This window comes from Gymnogyps californianus, chromosome 7 (genome assembly GCF_018139145.2).
Source record: "Gymnogyps californianus isolate 813 chromosome 7, ASM1813914v2, whole genome shotgun sequence".
Lineage (NCBI taxonomy): Eukaryota > Metazoa > Chordata > Aves > Accipitriformes > Cathartidae > Gymnogyps > Gymnogyps californianus.
The window spans coordinates 39,277,068-39,297,499 of record NC_059477.1 but is presented as its reverse complement, the minus strand read 5'-3'; the positions used below and the strand labels follow the sequence as shown (position 1 = coordinate 39,297,499).

General features: G+C 40.8%; 1 protein-coding gene across 1 annotated transcript in view; it reads right to left on the bottom strand.

The window, feature by feature from the left end:
* Positions 1–12,561, bottom strand: part of KYNU (kynureninase) — a 55,385-nt gene extending 42,824 nt beyond the window's left edge. Inside the window, exons 1-3 of the mRNA XM_050900167.1 lie at positions 12,508–12,561; positions 11,823–12,012; positions 6,300–6,420 (exon numbers count right to left, since the gene is read on the bottom strand). Coding sequence (XP_050756124.1) covers positions 6,300–6,420; positions 11,823–11,991 — 290 coding nt within the window. The 5' untranslated portion in view covers positions 11,992–12,012; positions 12,508–12,561. The remainder of the gene's footprint in view (positions 1–6,299; positions 6,421–11,822; positions 12,013–12,507) is intronic.
* Positions 12,562–20,432: the final 7,871 nt, after the last annotated feature.

Below are 20,432 nucleotides of genomic sequence, written 5' to 3'. Positions count from 1 at the left end.
GCCTTGCTCCCAGACAGAAATATTTCTTGTCAGAAATGATTTCTATCCTCCTGAATCTCCTGTCTGAACTCACCTTTCTGCATAAACCGGCAGGTACTTAATGTATATGCAGGGAAGCACCTGCTCAAACAGAGCTGCTTGCTAATTTTTATTGCTTCTCCCTGCCAAGTTGTTCTAGATCTAAGTGTGCATAAAGCTTTTTTGGTTTGACGGAGGGCATTTAAAAACTTTATTCTGCAAACTGTTCCTGTCTACAGTGGATCATACGGTCACCTTAAACCTGGATGCATCACTACCCTGAAGTGGCAGATACGTACATTCAGTTCTGGATTAAGTGCTCTGAACTAATTTTTGCTTCACATGTGACAGAGAAGTAAACTTCTAAGGTAGCCACCATGCACATATAAATAAAAAGTTGCAAATTTCTTAAACATGCAGGATGTAGCATACAGATTTAAATGCAAATGAAGGCAGATTGATAAAAGTAATAATGGTGTTAATCCAAGGGAACATTGCTCTGGGCTTCCGTCTCACACTGGATGATTTTTTCATATTTGCTGAGCACCACGGGGTACTTGTGGAGTCGGAAATGTCAGGCTGCATGCGGCTGAGGCAAACCAAGTACAAAGCTGTTTCAAAACAGGGACAAAGCCAGTAGGAAACTGGGTAGAGAGAAAAAAAAAAAGCCGTAAAAGCTGTGATGAGAGAAAGAAAAAAATAAAACAGAACAAGTAATAAACCTTTTAAAGAAGAACAGGCCCACAATGTTCACTCAAAATCATGAGAAGACCTCTGGCAGACTAAGACATGAGAAAGGAGGATGTATGAGACACTACCAGCTAGTCCCCCATGCCTAAGGCTACTTAAAAGATTGGTTTTCCCTATCCACCTCCTACTTTCCCTTCTCAGGTAGAATTTCGTTCTGTCTCCCACACAAATTACCTGGATGTTTTACAGTCAGACCCTTTCTGATTGACTTGGATCTAATTCTCGCCTCCTAGGGATATTTCCGGAAGAACCACAGTCCTAAAGAAAAGAAGAACTGCTGCAAAAAGCACAGTTTGTATTAACCATTTCATGCCTCTTGTCCTTGCAAAATACCATTTGCTTTCGGACTAGTTTAGGTCAACAGCTGAAGGAGGGCACAGGTACAACTGAACGTCTCTAACAGACAAAATAACCTCCCTGCGTTCAACAAGTCCAACCCCACGCAGACGACAAGGAGGACCCCGATCCCTAATTTGGATAATGTCACGGTACACTAGCTGACCGCTTTTCTCTGTTTTAGAATTGCTCTGTGATGAGAACTTGATAGCAGAAAGCGGGCAGTGTGAAATAGCACCCATTTACAAGAACATTTCATAGATGAGGAATAAAGGTAGTAGGTAGGTAGGGGAGAAAATGCGGTAAGGGACAGGATTAGTGCTAAAAGTTCCTTCCTTCTATCACATCGTAACGCAGCTGCTTTCCCTGAAGACATTGGTATGTGTTTCACAAACAGCAAGACATTTATTGCTAATTTCCCTTCTTATTCTTAACTGTAATATAGCGATCAAGGGACTTTGAGGTAATACAGACTGTTAAAATAAAAAAACCCCAAAGATTTTCAGTGGCTCTGAGCCCGAAGGGATCTGTATTTCTGAAAGAGGATAGCGAACATAATAAGATGGGAAAAAAAAGCCCTAACTACCTATGGGATTCTCTTTCATTAGCTATCTCTGATTTTATAGCCATTAGTGTCCTTCTAATGGGAATTTACTGATGAAAGCGCTCTCTACCAGCACACAGGACTAACAAAATTTCAGAATAAATTTCCAAGTTATCATGAAAACAGATATGAGATTTTGTGCATGAGAATGTTTTATTTTGAGAAGAAAACATGGAAATTTAAGTATATTGAAAGAGGGGAGAGCCAGCATTAATTATTATTCATATTATTATTATTATTACGGCACAGCTTACAGCTTGCCTCCCTCTTGATGGCCAATATAAATGCCAAGAGACAAAAATTATTGCAGCTAAAATGGTAGTTAAAGGCATATTCTTGGACCCTTTTTTTCTTTTAATCACATGAAACTCTGTAGCCTTTGCTGATGGCACAATACATCCTGTTACACTTAGGTTGTAAAATTCTATGCTCTGCCTCAGAGAATTTATATCTCTGTATATTATGCCACCCCTCTCTCAGCTCTGGTAGGCACTGGGGGTAATAATCTTTAAGGACACAACTGCAGTGCTTCTGGCATTCCCCTCAGACACAGATAGCCTACGTCTCATTTTGTTTCCACTGCACCCAAGGTAGCAAGAGAGATTTAAATTGAGGTACCCAAATTAATGAATACAAAACGTGGCCCATCAAATCATAAAGTGTCATACAAACAGAGCTACTTCTTAAACTACTGTGAGAGTTTCTCATTGTGCAAATTAATTTTTAGTCTGTTACCATTTTATTTTCAATTTGGCAAGAAATCACAATGCCACATTTTATTTACTGAGGTCTGGTTGATTTAAAGCTCACTAGGGGAGCTAGAAACACATTTTCTGATATGATCCCAGGGTTTCAAAGGCAGTGAGAAAAGGGATTTAAATTAATTGCCAGCTTCAGGAATCTTCTGCGCTCATCCAAGTCTTGTTCAAGTGGAAATTTCCTTCTTGCTGCTTTGCCAAAAATGATGCAAGGTATTTAATAAGCCAATACAGACTCTTAAATTTGACCATGGTTTCAAGCAAAGAAACAGCCAAAAGAAAGGAATACATATCCAAAGAAAAAGAACTGTATGGAGCAGCAGATTGAAGGCAAATCTAAAAAACCCAGGGCATTAAAATGCATTTACAGCTCTAACATACAACCTGCTGAAAGGCACAATGCAGAAATTACTCCTGCCGAACGATAGGAGAAGTGGGTCTGTCAAACAGAACATGACCGAGCCCCACCAAGCTGCAATCCCGCTTGCCATGCTGTTATATCTTGCAGGATTAGTTCAGCACATAGAACCAAAGATACCTTTAGACTCGCTGAAAATAGTCTTTGCTACTGCAGGTGTTATATTATAAAGCCTTCCACAGACTTGGAGTTTTTTTGTCTACTATATTCATGTCAGAAGCCTGTTGCCAGACTGCTTCAGTGCTTAGAAGTATATACACGCATTTTGTTTCTATCCCCAATTTATTAATTCCTAGTTTATATTTACTGTGCCAGTATGCTATTTCACATAAGTGGCTCCTTTTTTTCCCTATGTTTACCCCTTGATACATCCACAGAGAACAACCATTTTTCCTTTCAGTCTTCATTTTGCTCAACTAGACAACTCTAATCCTCAAGAATTCCATACAGCAGGTTCTCCACTCCCCAGTCACCCTACTAGCCCTTCGCAAGAGCATGACAACTGGCTACGGCAGACTCCCTTCAGTTTTAATAGTTCCTCTTTGATGAGTTACTCGGACGTGAGAGACATCGCCCGCTGCAGCAAGTACGTTCACATGCAATAATGATTTTACAAAACACGTTAATTACTTAAACAGTTCTGGTGGGGGAAAGGGGAAACAAGGCACTGCAAAGCGCCTGTTGGCCTTTCTCCAACCAAACAAGTCACCTGAACTTTGGTCTATAACTGGATTATCGGCTACTCTAGGCTAAGCACAGAAAAGACAACTCTTCATCTGTTTTTGCCTCTCATTCAATAAATCTTGGATTTAGCTGAAATCAAAACAGAAGGAAAGATGACGTCTCAAAGGCTCTTTTTTAATCCATACTAAGAATGCCAGTGGCTTGAATTTGTAGTCTTTATACATTAGCATAAAAAAGAGGACTGAGGAATGTGGAAAGAAAGAATAGAAAAACAGAACAGGTATGTGGGAGGCAGACGTAAGAGAAGAAAGCTATAACCCACCATTTAAAGGCGAGGGGGAGAAAAAAGGGACAGTGACACTGTGAGAGGGAACACAACAAGAAAGAAATGCATGAAAAGGCCTCTTTCTCTCCAGGCCTTACTCTAATGAGTTGCCATCACCACGCAGAGCTAAAGCTATGAGCTTCCCTGCCCTTGACAACAGCTACCAGGTAATCTTCCTTTTCACTCTTGCCATCAGCTATAAGCAGTGAAAACCGTTTAAACAGACAAGTATAGTAGCTATTTGAGATGAGTCCCAAGACACAACAAACAGAAAATGCGATAAACCAATTTATAAGAGAGCCAGAATCTATATCTTTGCTGACTTGAAGGACGTACCTAATTTGCATGCCATTTCTTAGATTCTCACTACTTATTTATCTAAGCCACAGCCACTAAATTCCACGCTGCCAACACACAAGCCATTGAACAGGCTTCGGCTGGTAACAGCTACTACCTTAGACCGGCTTTTGCTAAGCTATCCTTGGTGACTGGAATAAAAGCATCGATTTGTGCATCTCCAACCACCTATTCCTTTGCAGCCCTCAGCGCGCGAACCCACCCGTCAGCTTCTTTAAACATAAATTGCTCTGTTCAAATTTAGCTTGACGTCACCCTGACTTTCTCAGTTACCTTAGGTGCATCTGCAACTAGCAGGATTTTGTTGTGGGGTTTTGTTGGGTTTAGTTTGTGTTTGTTTTTTTTTTAAAAAAACTTTCTGATTTATTCTGGGTAAGGTGTTTGGGGCCAAGCTGTATTTGTGGCAAACAGCCTTCTAGATTTGCTCCCTCTCTTCCAATGGCTTGAAATCCTGTTCAGCCGTATTTCCCCCTTAGATACAGCTACTGAAGGCATTTTTGATCTTCTGGAGAAACATGCTGCCCACCCTTTTCTTTCGGGTTTTTATAATCATCGAGAAAAAAAAAAAACATCCTTCACCGTAGCAAAGACGAACATTAGAATGGAAGTGAACCAGTAAAAAGGTACAGTGAAGGAGCTGAAATATGTTTGCACTCCCAGTGCATCACTCTAACAGATAAGAGTGCTATCTGACTTTTACCTTTTGAAAGAGCTCGGCTGTTTCCCTGATAAAGTAGGATAATCATACAGAAATGGACAGGGTTGCAATTTTTTCAAATGACTGGAGAAACTGCAGCGCTGTGCTGAATGAATAACCAGGAGGAATGAGTGCTTCCCAAAGTTCACATTCATTCCCATTCATTCTCAACCTTCTTCTCACTTATAAGAATACAAGTAATCAATAAGAAACAGTAAACCATTTTTATTAACCCACAGCATTCATATATTAACAAGTGAAAGAGCAGCTACAGTTTTCACATTTACATTGTGAAACCTCCATCTAGACCGTTTCTACTGAAACAAGGCTGCCCAGTTAGCAGAATTAGTTTTTCCTCTTCTGCTTCCCCATATTTCCTCTGCTCTCTCACCATGAAATCACACCGATTCCACTCATATCCCGCACCCTATGAAAGTGTTCATCTCTCTCCCAGCTCACTCACTCATCTGGATGTTATTTTCCTTTCCTGCCTTCAGCTCCCTGGTTTTTATTTATCTTTTTCCTTACTCATCCCTGCTCCAGCTGCTCAGGCAAGTGCTGGACACCTCAAAGGACAGACTCTCCATGGAAACAAAGTATAATATATATAAAAAAAAAAAAAGCTTTTTTTTCCCCCTGTATATTAAAAAGTTTCCCATTTCCTATGATGACAATGCCCCTTTCCTGCAATGCTGCAACGTGTCCCTCTTTTGTCCTCCTGTCTCTCCTACATCAGCTCCGTTCGGCAGAGTTCATTGCGATCCACCCTCAGCTCCTCATGGAGATGCTCCTGAGAAGACAGGAATGTTTCTTTCTAAATAAAATGTCAGGCAGACACCTGGTTTAAGAGAGGCCAAAAACCTGCCAGCGCTGGCAGCAGCACCGCCCGCGCTCGGTGCTATTTCAAGGGGAACTGCCCGTTGCAAGGCCTGCAGGGTGAATCACACGCAGTTAAAAATGCTAATTAGAAAATCACAGGGCCTGAAACTGAATCACGTTCACCAGCAAGCAGCAGTAATCAAACAAGTTTGTGTGTCATGTGTATAAACACACGTAGCAAATGGGTGGGGATGGTTAAACTGTGCAGGTCCTCCAGATGAGCCAAAGCAGAGTCACCATGCGCAGCACAGGTTATCACAGCTGGAAGTTTCTCTTTGCCTGTTTTACAGCTCATACCTTTAAAGGAGTTATAAATAGTGCTAGGGAAACACTGAATGTGTTTTACTCCTGGGCTGTAGTGGTTTTAACACACTATTCTTCTACTCAAGCATTTTCAAGGCAGATCCTGAAATAAAACGAAGTGCTCATCTGAAGCATGGGTTAGCATCTCGCATACCCTGCTGTGTACTCACGTTCGAGCCCACTTGTCCAGTTCTTCATCCAAGTAAGTTTTAACTTTTCTTGGCTGGAGCCCGAGAGAATTCCCAGCAAAGTATACGCAGCTCTCCTCTCCATTCACCAGGCTCAGATCAGCTGTGGAGGGAAACCACAGAAACAACACGCTTGTGGGAGTGAGCACAGGAGGGACAGCACACACACACACACACACACACACACACACACGTGTGCCACCATCCAGAGCTCTGTCCCTCCTGGAGCTCCCTCGGACACCATGGTCCCCACACACGAACGGAGGTGCCGCATCCTGACCTTCCTCCCAGGATGCCATGCAGGTGACCCTGCAAAGGGATCCAAGGAAGACAACAGCCAGGCAATTTGCAAGCAGTTATTCCTGTCGTCCTCCTGCATTTTCTGAGTCAATCTATACCTGTTCTGGAGCTAATGTGAGTTCAGGCAGCATTAAATCCCCAGGTCTCCGGGGCTGTGCGGGAAGCAGCCACTGGCACCGATTTTGTCGGGTATGTAACCAACGGTGAGTGAAGAGAGAGCATTTTCCTGACCAGGCTATCCACTTGTCTTCCATCATCAATATATTCCTACTCCGAGTCATGAAACTGCTTGAATCGTGCATTTAATAAAAGTTAAGACTAGGTAAATCTGTGTCTTTCATGTAAGTTCTCCCTGCATGATTAAATCGTTATTTAGAAAAATGTAGTCATTGCACAGAATATTTTAAGGCAGTCTCAAAAGTTCTTGTCTTGTCAGCATATATTGTGGGCTGCACTTTATGTCATCATCATCATCTGAGGAGGAAATCTATGTTGACAAATCCTTTCAATGATTAGGAGAAAAGCAAGGCGGTAGAAATTTATAAATAATAGCTCTAGTGAGGTTCTGAACAATCTAATTACCCCATGTCATCATTTATCAATCCAAACATTGCCTTTTTCTATTATTTCTCATGTTAGAGATTCTTGGAGGGACAAGTGATGGCGACCTTCTAGAAGTAATAAGTAATTTGCATTCATCTATACATATACTTACAATACCCCAAAAGCTAACATTACACATATTCTTGGTAAATATAGTCGCTATACCTCAGAAAAAAGATCAAATGAATGAATATGTTAAGATACATGCTAGAAACGAATTATAAGATCGCATTTCTGTCTGTGAAAATTTTATGTTAGGGCTGCAGAAAAATAGATTAGATGCCTGGAAAAGGTCTCTTACTACCTTTTGCACTAACAATTACCAACTTCATTGAACTTCACCAGAAACACATTTTTCAGAAGTATAGACAACTTGGGTAATTTCTTAATTAAAGCTTTAGAAGCTTTTAAAAAGCATAAGTCAGAGAGCAATTTCAGCCTAATCTGTTTTACAGATACTATGTCTGTTTTTCATCTCTATTCTAATATGAATGAAAACAGAGAGGCATAAATATTATCCATGCTCCTAAATTGGTTCTATTAACAGTTCTTTTCCTATCAAGAAACACAATAATACTGTCTCTCTGGGAATAGAGCGAAGGATCTTTGCTCAAGAATTTGGAGCTCAAATCTCACTAATACTCTTTATACTCCAATCAAGCGTTAAAATAGGTAAGGAATTATAAGCAAGTTAGCTTTTCTTGCACCACAGTCCTCTCTAAATAAAAATGCCTCTTGGGTCACTGTTGGAGAGAGATGGCATTACCACTTTAACAAAGTGTATTTTTCTACTTTTACGTCTGTTACTTTGGATATTCTTTTTTTGGCATGTTATCAACTCTGTATGGGGCTGTACTCTTTTCCTTTTCACAAAAAGCCACTTAATTCCCCCTCCCTGACATCATTGAAAGACCCATTTTGGACCACTGCTGCTTCCCAAACCAGGCTCGTTTTTTGCAGTATCTTTGTCGTTTCACAACTTCTCCTGACCAGCACACTGTTGTGCTCCAACATTTCCTCGGTCACTGTGATATTCTTTACAGCAACGCATTTGTTTTCTTAAGACTAGCACTGGTCTTTCCCCAAATTACTCTACCTTCATTTCTCACAGTATTGACCCTTTTTATTTCTGGAGGAGCCGCGATTGACATGCAATATATAGTGAAATATTCAAATAGGAAATAAGCACAATTGATGAAATAAAGGCTGGTGCAAAACAAACAGGAGATAATTATTGAAATGTGTCCTTAGAGTAGCCTGAATAAAAAATATATGAACAATAATTTACATTAAGATCAATTAGATACATTATAAATTATTCTCACACCTACTCAGATTCATGCAAACTTGTCAGATCTAATAACGTACATTATTTTGCATACTAAATATTCATCTACATTAAAGATGTATTTCTATACCTTTTACACCTCAAAGAAAAAGCAAGTTTATTTTCAGAAATACTGAGTCCAAACAAAAGGGAAAAATACAATGTCTTTATTAACCAGAAAGGAAGGACTAAATCTGCTTATACATATCTGAGTCCTATCCCTTATTGAAGGATAAAAGATTACCTCTTTCACACCTTCATATACCCTCCTCACAAGCCCTCCAAACAAAAAGCCAGATTTATATGATTAACCACTACCTTTAACCATCTCTTCAGGGAAATATAGCTCAACACTTTCACTCTGGGACATCTTTTTATTCCCAAGAAACCCAAATGATGCTCTCTTCCTTTACAAGATGACAGAGCACAAGCCATAGCCTTAATCAGACTGGTGATTTGGTGCCTGACTGCCAACTGCAACCCAGTCATTCCTGCCTCCTCCCCGCAGCACACAAAAAAGCATTAAACAGACTTTGTTGTCAGCTCGGAGAAGAGCGAGGAGATCCAAACATTTCTCTAAATCTCCTGCTGTCATCTTTTCCTATTTGCTCACCTGAGCCTCGTCCCTCATGCTTGCCCATAAAACCTCAAAGATTTGCCAGGGAGTTAGTCTGCTAGTGGTTTCCACTTGATTGATAGAACAAATAAAGAGCTGTGACAGTTTATAAGTTGATAACTAAATTAAACTATTATAATGACTTTCTAAATATTTTTATGTACGTCATCTTACAGTTGGCTCCTATGGATGTTCTCATCTGCTTCTTGTAAGGCTTCATTTTAAAATCTCATTGTAATGTTTTATGTAAATATATAAAGAATATTTGATGGCTAATATCTGTAATGACATTTATCTTCAGAAGCATGTTATCTAGGATCCGCTCCTGTGCTCAGATAAATGTCATGGGAGATCTGTCTCTATGGTATAGACACACAATGTAAATATATATATATTTACACCCCTGCTGTTTTTCAGCAGGGAAGCTGTTCCTGATGACAGCTGAAGCACGGAAAAGAGAGACAGGGGAAAAAGAGGAGGCAAAAAACCCCTCGATTTGGGAACACAGGAATGATGGGTTCTCTGTGCTGTTCAACTGGTACTACTTTGTAGGCTGCTTATCTTCACTAAAACATATATACCCACAGTCTTAGGACTAAATATTATAGTAACTGCAGAAAAAAACCACATCAGTAGTCTTTGGGTCTAAACACTATGCTAATTGAAAAACAAACAATAATGGAGGTTGGAAGGGAAACAATGAAAACTGTCATGGGGTATCAAAACCTCTACGTACTTCTCAGAAGATTCCTTAATCTGAAGCTGCTGCAACACTACACTGAGAAGTGACCTTTCATATTCTTGAGAGACATATGACAGGCTGCAGTCGAAGACACGGCTGCAGTTCAGGTGCCCTACTTGAGCTGGATTTCAATAGCACAGCCAGATTAAAGGCAGCAGTGCAATGACCATGTGAGCTGCCTTCCAGCATCTTTCCAGCTTTAGAGGGACATTTTGCAGTGGCACGGCAGCAGCTGAAGTGGCTTGGAGTACAGAATAGTCATACCCAAACAGATGGGGTTTAGGAAACCCTCTTAAGCGACCAGAGGGGGGGAAAAAAAAAAAATTACTTCTTGGCAGACAGGCTGAGAACACCTCCTCCGTGCAGAGGAAGCAACTACTTTAAATATTTGTAAAGTGTCCAGTTCTGCTCTGAATAATATAAATAGCAAAACTCAAGGATTTAAATGTGGCGAAAGATAAGCCAATACCACCAGTACCACAGAGGACTAAGATTTATCATCCCCATGTCCTAAGGACAGGAGCAGACTGCTTTCCCAACATTCATCATTGCTCGGCAGGAAGATACTGAACACAAAGATAGTTTCAAAAGGAATTCAGACAACTGATACCATTTTCTATCACAGATCCTTACTGGACATAATTTGTTGAATGTACCTGTAATTTCTCATGTACCATCAGTACTGTTCTCTTCAGAAAAAAAATGTGCAGAAAATTGTATCTGCATTTATTAGAAAATGAAAATATTTTGCAAGAAAGTTCTATGATATTTTTTCCTTTATTTTTTAATAGATTCTGCCAAAGCAGAAAAGGAGTGACTATGCCTATATATGTTCACCATCTAAGGAAATAATACGCCATTTCTTCAGCTTCCAGTGTGTTATGACCAGGGCTGGCAGAGCAGGCACAGCTTCAATTCCCATGTATTTGCCATGTAAGCTGAAAATAAACCCAGACAGGACTTGGGAAGCAGGAGAAGAGCCCAGGACCACGCTGCCTCCATAGGTGGGTTCTCCCACCAGGTTTCCCTGCCTGATTTTGGCCAGACACAGCAGCAGCGGTAGGTACAAAAAAACCCATGGAAATGTTTTGTACTTTCACTAGGCTGGGAGTGCTAACCCCAAGCAAATGCTTCCCTCTCAGCTTGCCAGCCCTCCTGCACACCCCTCCGGCCTCCCTGCCTGCACATCAGGTCCTCTCCACGCCCAGGCGTGCCGCAGGCTCCTCGAAACAACCTACAGACCAGGAATGAAGCAGAAAAATTTCGAGAACCGTTTTGCATGGCTACATTGAAGCCGTGTGCAGTTATCTCTTTGTAGGCAATTCATGAGGAAAGCGGGAAAGATCTTCAAATAAAAAGTTTCATTATGAATTATTTGCTCAGATCAATTATTTGTTCTAAGGCACAGTCTTCCATTTGGCGTCAGGAAGCAAATCATCTCTACTACCAGCAATAAGGCATAAATGTTAATGTAATATATGTACTGTCTCTTTCATTAACTAAAATAATTGTAACTAGATAGATAATACCAAACTGTATTATACCAAGGAAGCAACTGCTCTGAGCTATTGTAAGCGACATTGGCGTTTCAAACCACTAGATAGAAATGCTTCTGCCTATAATTTTCAATCAGTCACTATATTGTTCAAAGCAGCTGACTGACAGCATAAGCACCATGTAACTACTGTATCCTCACATTTTATTCAGGATGGGAATGAGAGCATAAAGTTTTTGGTGCTAGAATAAGTTGACGGATTGATTTAGCAACACCAGGGACATACTGTGCTCAGATATGACTGCAATTGCTCAATTATCTCATAAGCGACAATGATTTCCAAAGATTTGTGATAAACACATGCAGAAGATGTGAAGCCCCACTCTTCCCCCCCACTCCCTCACTGTAATTATAATTCTCACTTGGAGGCAGATCCTTGACTTTTGGGATACGGAAACATTCACGAAGATGCTTTAACTCATCTTCTTCATCTAAGCGAAAAGCAAGTCTCTTGTCTGCAGGACTGCATCCTAGCCGCAAGGCAGTTTGTTCTAAAATGGTTGCTGGTAACACAGGAGAAGATGGATCCATTTTCAGGTCATTCAATTTCACCTTAAAATGAAAAATGCCACAGTTTAGCTTCCGCAGTATGCATGTTCAAGAGTGGCTGATAAGCAGCCACTAAAGCTGCATCATTCAAGATGCAAACTTACTTGATTTAGAGCTTTTAAAAAGTGAAGTATTTGAATAGAATGGTAAAACTGATCAATTCAAGTATTTCTAAGATGACATATTGCTGTAACCCCCAAAGGCTTTTTTTTACCCCCTCTATAGATACGATGCTCTTCCCTTTTTAAGCTATATCAGCAGGTTCTAAGTTCTCCCACCAGACCGACAGCAGTTACAAACGCTGAAGTGTCATTCACAATTTCAAGACCTCAAAGCCAGAGGCAGCACTATTGTTTCTGCAGTCTGTGCTCCTAAAAATAGCAGGTGCACAGCTACACCGAAGTTGTTTCCAGGCTGTGCAATGCAATGTTCAGCTTCTTTCAGCTTTTCTGCCTTAGAAATAGGAGGGGGTGTTTGTGTACAGCCATGCTCACGTACAAGGGCAGAGCAGGCAGGATACAGATGGCAGACAAAGACATCATTAGCGATGTAGCTTTCAAGACCAGGACCTTGAATTAATATTTCCTTCTAGCTACACCGAATAGCCTGGTGTTCTAGCTCCGTTTGTCCTGGGAAAGGAGAGAAGCCCAAGTCAAGCTGCAAACACAACAGATCATAGTTTCTAATAGAATATCCAAAACTGTAACTGCAAAATTTGCAACCTCATTGATCTTGATAAGAAAAATAGTTCTGTAACTGTAATGCTCAGAGGCACCGTTGTGTTCCCGATGGCGTTTGTGCACTTCGCTTTACAGATCTATCGGCAAAGGAAATTTATGACATGTACTCTTTACTTTAGGGCAAAACTTCGCCAGTGCTGCCTGCTGCGTTCTGTTGCAGAAGGCAGTCAAGAGGCTCATTGAGGTGTTTGGTCATTGCCCTCATTTAGGGAACTGTATAGTTAGACCACACAATATTCTCTGCCTTTTTAACATCCCCAAGAGTTTTCGTGCAAGAGCAAAACTCTAGGGAATAGGCTGAAATAGCACAGATTAGCACATAATATGCAGCATAGAGCCACCAGAGAATATAGCTTTTTCTCTCTGAGAAAGAAAACTCTTTAAGTACGTATCCTCCATAAGTACCAGCTCTTTCTTAAAACCAATAGTATATTACAGATAGTTATCCAGAAACAAGCTGTGGATAGAACAACAGATGATTATATGGGTTGTAGCCAGCTGAGCATTACATTCATTGTCACTTAACCTACCTTGAGTTTTTGTGGAAGAGGGCTTCTGAGAGTCAGTGTGATGGTATATTCCAAGTTATAGATTTTTTTTTAAAATTAGATCCCTTATGACACATTTGTCTTTATTCTTTTCACTACAAATACATAAATGCAGATTGGATTTTTTATCAAATTTTTATGCCAACCCCTGAACACCATCCAGAAGAGCTTCGTCAACACATACGGGAAAGACAACAGTTGGTATTTAAATATAAACCCCTAAACAGCACCGCCTCACGAGTGCCAATTAATCCAAACCTGTTTATGCTCTAGCCCAATGGCCAGCATGATGCTAGCTACCTAGTTTAATTTGCTATCATTTAGTTTATGATGAGAACATTTTCTTTTTCCCCTCCAGACTTGATATCTTACACAGTAGCAATTTTTCCTCTCCCACCAGCATATAGAGTTAAAAAAGAAAAAAAAAATGCCAGTAGAGCTCTTTAAGACAGCAGTTTTCATTTAGCTAATGTTCACCCTCTCCTGGGAGCTATTGGAGATAGCCTATTTTTGTGCTGTCTCCACACAGGTTTTTCACACCTCCTCATTGTCACCAAATTTATCATTCCCACTCATTCATCCTAATCATCCCTTAGCTGGTAAAAAGGAAAATAAAATGGCAAATATGGTTGAAAACAGATATTTTAACATCTTGGTTCTCAGAGTGCTTTTCAAGGTTTCTAGGAGGCAGAGGGCTACACCTAGACAAGTAGCTGGGTGTGATGCTAAAGTGGCTGAGCTGGCTGGAATCAATACACCCAACCGGCCGCCTCCCGAAGAATTGCCACCCAGCTGAAAGCCCCGTGGGAGATGTGATCAGGCTCCCTATTCCCCGGGGAACCGCTTCTCAGTTCCTCCACAGCTGAACAGCAGATCCAAGACCTTGCCTCTGCCAGCTCCCCTGCTGGGGTATTGGTGACAACATGTGTGCTCTTCTGCAGGTCAGAAGAGTATTGACCTTCTGGACCTCATCTGGCAGTCACCAGGGAGGATGGTTTAGAGATCTTTGTTTCCTCCAGTAGATGTGAAACGTCTAGAAAAGCAAGCTAGGTTCATGGACACTATGGCCATCACTAGTACGGGCACCTCATTATAATCTAAAGGTAACTTAAGTTTCACTTCTCCAAATTACAGATTTTAAGAACCCATGGGCTTAATCAGTAAATCAGGGTTTATTTTCAAGCAATATTGAGATCAGCACTTGGAAAGTAAAACTACTTTTTGTTTCCAAAGACTTACTTCTTTGATTTACGACACTAGCATGGGTGTCCTGATCCCATAGGCATTATCAAAGCATGTTCAGTACATGCTCACATAATCAAGATATAGTCCTCTATTTTTAATAACGAGTATTTAATGCAAATTATGGAAACAATCCTTGGAGAAGGGGCTGAAAATCAGGTCTCCCTGACTATCTCCTTCCAGATAAAAGGACCACACAGTAGTCTGTGTAGTCTTTTCTACACAGTCAATCTCCTTTCCACTCAAGTTAATGCCTGGATTTTTTTTGCTCCCTAGTGACATAGCTCCTGAAGTAAGGGAAGGAGCCTTTTAATCTCTCTAAATAGATGACTCACTTGAGTTAGGGATATTTGTTCAGTGATGCTCACCTCCCCCAGTCCTTAGGAGGGGGACCGTGCAGCATTGGTATTGCCGTCACCTATGTCCTCTCCTGGATGCAGCCTATGAGGAAGGTTCGGGAGGCTCCAACATTTATCTCCTGGGGCCCACACAGGCAATGCCAGCTAATTCCCCTGTAATTTATGATCAGGAGATGGATGATAAGGGTGCTTGAAGGACAGTTTGGTTTTATACACCAGATCCCTCTCATCTGGTCTGTAGATTCTCCGCTTTACACCACGTGAACACAGCGCAGCATCCTCCCATTTGTCTTACTAGTCACCATTTTTCAGTAAGGACACACAGTTATTACAGTGGATTAATGGCTATCATATTCCTGGTCATCTGTCTGGCAAGCATAGATGGGTTTTGTTTCTATTTGAGGCCTGACCCAAAACCCACTGAAGTCAATAGGTGTCTCTATTACAGACAAAGATTTCTGGATCAGGCTTTTGGTTCCCTGTCATTGCTGTAGTTTGCTGCATCTGATCAATGACTTACGTTCATTGTGATTCTTATTTATATTAAATTTTGACAGCAAATATAATATTAAATACAAAGATCTAGAAGCTAAAAATGATTAAGTGCTCAGAGGTATCTGATTTAATACAAATGTTATGAAATAAGATAAAACTACTAAAATGAAATCAATCAGAATCCTATTGAGGAGTGAAATCCCAGAGATCCAATTCTGAGACCAGAATAAGCAAGTACTTCTGTCCTTTGAATGGGAATTAGGCTTCATAGAGGGGGAATCCCAGAATTGCTTGGTTTTTTTCTTTTTTTTCGTTTCTTTTTTTTTCCCCTTCCCCCCCCCCCCCCCGACTGGCATTATTGCATTTTCTAATTGCTGCAGAATGGAGTCCCATGTAATTATTTTACAATAATCCATGAGTCATTTGTTGTTTTCTACAATTAGAACAAATATATTTGTATAAGCACAGCATACCTTTATTCCATCCAATTATCTTCATTTAACTGAAAACTATATTCTGTATCCTCTTCAAATTAAAATTCAGACCCTTCAGTGCAAAATGTAATTCCCACCTTGATAAACATGGCTTCTTGTCAGGATTTTTCTTCGTACAACTTAGAGTAAAAATAATCAACATTTTAAGAGAAACAACTTGCCTCCACCACCTACGCTGAAGAAAGCATTCAGGTGTTTTCTTCTTCCTTTCCTTGAAACCTTATTACATTTTTTTGACTTAATAGATATAGATGACATGAATTCAGCATTTTGGGTTTTTTTGACTCTTTCTTTGCTCTTTTCACTCTTCCACAGAATTTGCCCTTACTGCATACTGATTCAATGGAAAGAACTCACCAATGACTGCTGGCAACCTTTCATTTTCAAAAAGAGCATATGCAACTTAAAAACAGTCATTATTACATATTTTGTCGGCACAGATATCAGCCCCGCTACTTCATCTCCCATTTTAAAACTATAAAAGACAATGGATGAGAATTAGGCAGACACAAGTGACGCAAATGTCTGGGTGATTATTTCTGTTTTGTCCTTTATGCATAATTTACTGAGTAAACAGAAAAAAATGTGTGAATATTAGCAAGCCATCTTATCAAAATTACACAGGAAGGTCCATTAGGCTTAATTATAAGAATGATAATTTGTCCTATTTTTAGATCCACTTACGATATTTTTATAGATCTACCCTCTGTCTATAACTGTATCTTGATGTTTTTATTAAAAAACTGCAAAGCCCCCTCGCCCCCCTCAAACATTTTCTTTAAATAGTCCAAGATGTTACTCACAGTCTTTCTACCCAGCACAGTGCTGACAGGCATACAATGAATCCCTACTTAAAAAGCTGTATCAATATCCTCAGAGAAAAAGAGTTTATCATGCAAATAGCATGTCCTGCACTTTCTGCCCTCCAATAGCTGTTTACCAGGTTGCTAAATGCAGCTCAGCCCACAGACCTTTGACATTTTCAGGTTAGCATCCAAATGAACTCTTCGGAAGGAAAACTGGGGGTGTGCACATGTATAAGCGCACAAGTTTGCAGTATAGGTCTACGCTGTCAAAATACACCCACTGAAAGCACCAATAGCACCGGGGCTTGAAGTTGCTTTAAAAACAAATGAAGAAAAGCTACAGAAACACGCAGCGCATAAGGGCTGATTGTCCTTCCCATCTTTACACGAACAAAATCACTTTTGCAAATACAATTTTGCAGAAGGAAGTTCCTAAAAAAGCACAGCCCAAAGCAGCACACATTCTAGATTACTTCAGGTTAAATACACTTCACTGAATTCGTTTAAATTACAGAACTGCAGAGAAAGAAAAATCTAAATATTCATAGCATACCCAACAACAGACACACAGTGGCAAACACAACTGTGTAATTAAATAAGTTACACAGCACAGTGTCACAGCTGCAGCAAGGGAACGTGACAGAGCCGAATTATAATAAACTCAGTTACTTAGAGTAATTTAGGCACATATTGACCTTCATGTCAAGAAGTGTTACGGTGTTAAAAGTAACTTTACATATAAAACTCATTTTTTTCCCCTCCACAGTGAAACCACGTTACCCTGCGGTTGGCAGCCGTTCCTGAGAGAGGATGATGAAATTCTTGTGCAAATACTCGGCGTTGCATGAAGAAACAGTCACGTGCCTCCTTCTGCAGACTCTGACCCACACAGCGACCAAACACATGACCTCCGAGAGTTAGCCAAAAACCAGGGGGGTGTGTGTATATTTCTTTTTTTTCCTTTGTCACCATGGCAAAACTTAAAGCTCTGATTAAATCAAGAAGGCACCTTTCTCCCATACAGGCACAAGAATACACACAGTCTTATAATGAAAGTGGTTTTAAACCAAACTCTTTCGCTTTAGTGAAGGAGCAGATTGACAGCATAACAGCTAGAAGTCAGAAATGTTCGCAGCCACTTGGCGGAGGGAGTGGCGGGAATTTACACAGAGCATGGATTTGCCAGGGTGGAAAACAGAAGAATTAGAGGTGAAATTAGAGAACAAAGTTGGTATCTCTCTTTACTCTTTACAAACATTATCTCAATGTCCTGGTTTCAGCTGGGACAGAGTTAATTTTCTTCTTAGTAGCTGGTATAGTGTTGTGTTTTGGATTTTGTGGGAGAATAATGTTGATAACACGCTGATGTTTTAGTTGTTGCTAAGTAGTGCTTTATGCTAAGTTAAGGACTTTTCAGTTTCCCATGCTCTGCCAGCGAGGAGGTGCACAAGAAGCTGGGAGGGAGCACAGCCAGGACAGCTGACCTGAACTAGCCAAAGGGGTATTCCATACCATGGAACGTCATGCCCAGCATATAAACAGCGGGGAGTTGGCCAGGAGGCACGGATCGCCGCTCAGGCATCGGTCAGCGGGTGGTGAGCAATTGCATTGTGCATCACTTGTCTTTTCTTGGGTGTTATTTCTTTTTTTTGTTATATTCCTTTTCATTACAACTATTATCATTATATTATTATTCTTAGTTAGTAGTGTATTTTATTTTACTTTAGTTATTAAACTGTTCTTATCTCAACCCACGAGTTTTACTTTTTTTTTCCCCTCCTCCCCACCCCACTGGGAGCGGGGAGGGGGAAGCGGCTGCGTGGTGCTTAGTTGCTGGCTGGGGTTAAACCACGACACTCAAACCAGCCACGTGTTACTCCATCCCCTCCATTCAAGCTTTCATGACATCCATTCCTACAGACAGCTAGGACATAGTCATCTGGAAGCAACAAAAATAGTTTCTCTCTATTCAGCCTCTGAAGTTTCAGGGAGGGGAAAACAAAAAACACAAAAAAACCCCAAACAGTGAGGAGAGATATAGGGACAAAGGAGTCAGAGTTATGGACTAATAATGTAATTTAGAGATACAACTCCATCCTGGTGTTCTGCATGCAGAGACTCCTGCAGTAATGCTTGTTTATTATCTGGATTTCCATTTTCAGTAAGCACCAATATATTTGACACTCTTGAATTGTAACATTTCATCTTTGCTAGGAAAAAAACCACAACAAAACAACTACACAAAGCACTTAATATTGACCCAAAATAAAGCTAACCTCTATCCATCAGTTGTTGCAATATCCTTACCCTGTTTTGCGTTGTCAAATGATTTTTTGGACTTCCCACTAACTTGTCTTGTTTACTCCACCAGCAAGACAACGGGACTGCTGCTCAAGAAACTTTGTACCACCAGGAATTTGGGCCCAGAAAGAGAAGCAGGAGGTTGAGGCACTTCAGCTACTAAGGCAAGAGGGATCCAATGTCAAACTCACCCCAAAAGGGTATTTATTTCTTGTTTGGTTGGCCATTTAGGTCAAACCAAGCTGAAATACTCTGTAACTTTTCATTTTGCCCTTGGAAATAAAACTACACGAACAGTAGAGTGAAAATTTTCCCACTGCATTTTCCTTTGAAAAAGCACCTTGAGTTTTACCCTTGATTGTCAATGGTGGCAGGAAAGCAGCTGTGCTGGCAAAGGCCGTACGTTTGTAGACTTTCACAAGAGTAGGAATATTGACTCCTTCTTCCCAGCTGTTCTTCTCAACTCTTCAGATGGAATGAAAGAAAAACAAAGATAAAAACCTTAAATTCCAAGCTCAAGAATCAGCAAACATGTCTCTTGGTACTTTTTTTAGCAGCAGAACTAATCTAATGGTCTGTATTTCTTTCCCTGTGATGCTGCGAAGAAACCAGAGGGCAGGAAGAGAAGAAGGAGCCACTGCAAGCCACAGTGAGACCAACGTGCAAGGGAGCGAGGCCACGCGAGAAGGCCAAAGTCCCAGCTGGCACTGGCTGATGTGGCAGAGAGAAGGCAGAAAATGCAATGGAGGGCAGCTCTGCCATCACACTCTCAAAGGAGCTGTTAGGAGAGTGATGGGAAGGCAGTGACACTCAACAGACAGCTTAGAGAAGGAAAAAGAAAAAAAAGAAAAAAGAAAAAAGAAAAAAAAAGATTTGCAGCTTTGTAGGAAGGCAAGATCTGCAGGTCTGTAACTGAGGTTTGTATGGGGTACATGGGGCCGAGAAGAAATTAAGGGGTGGACAGGCAAACACATTTCTCATACCAACAGCTTCCCTGGCTCGTTCAGAGGTGCTTAGCCACATTAAGCCACACGCTGCCAGACACATCCACAAGCGTGCTGATACCGCTTCATCTAATCCTTCACCCTAACCATTTGCCGTAGCCATCTGCCACCCGTCACTGCCAGCCCCAGGCTCACCAGAGCACATTCGAGCCCTTGCCATGGGAGTCTTGTCCCTTGACTGAAAGAAACTTATGTGAGCTTTTCCACAGGAACACAAATAAAACTTGTAATAAATTAATTTGAGAAAACATATGTCTTCTTCTCAAGACATGTGACAACAACAAATAACCAAGGGTGCCCTGAAGCACACCTACCCCATGCCAGATGGGATGCCAGGACACTTGGTCCATCAGGTCATGAAAGCTTGCCTTGGCACTGCTTGCCTAAGGTGCTCTTGCTGTCAAGAGGGTAAAATGATCCAGCAAACAAAGAAG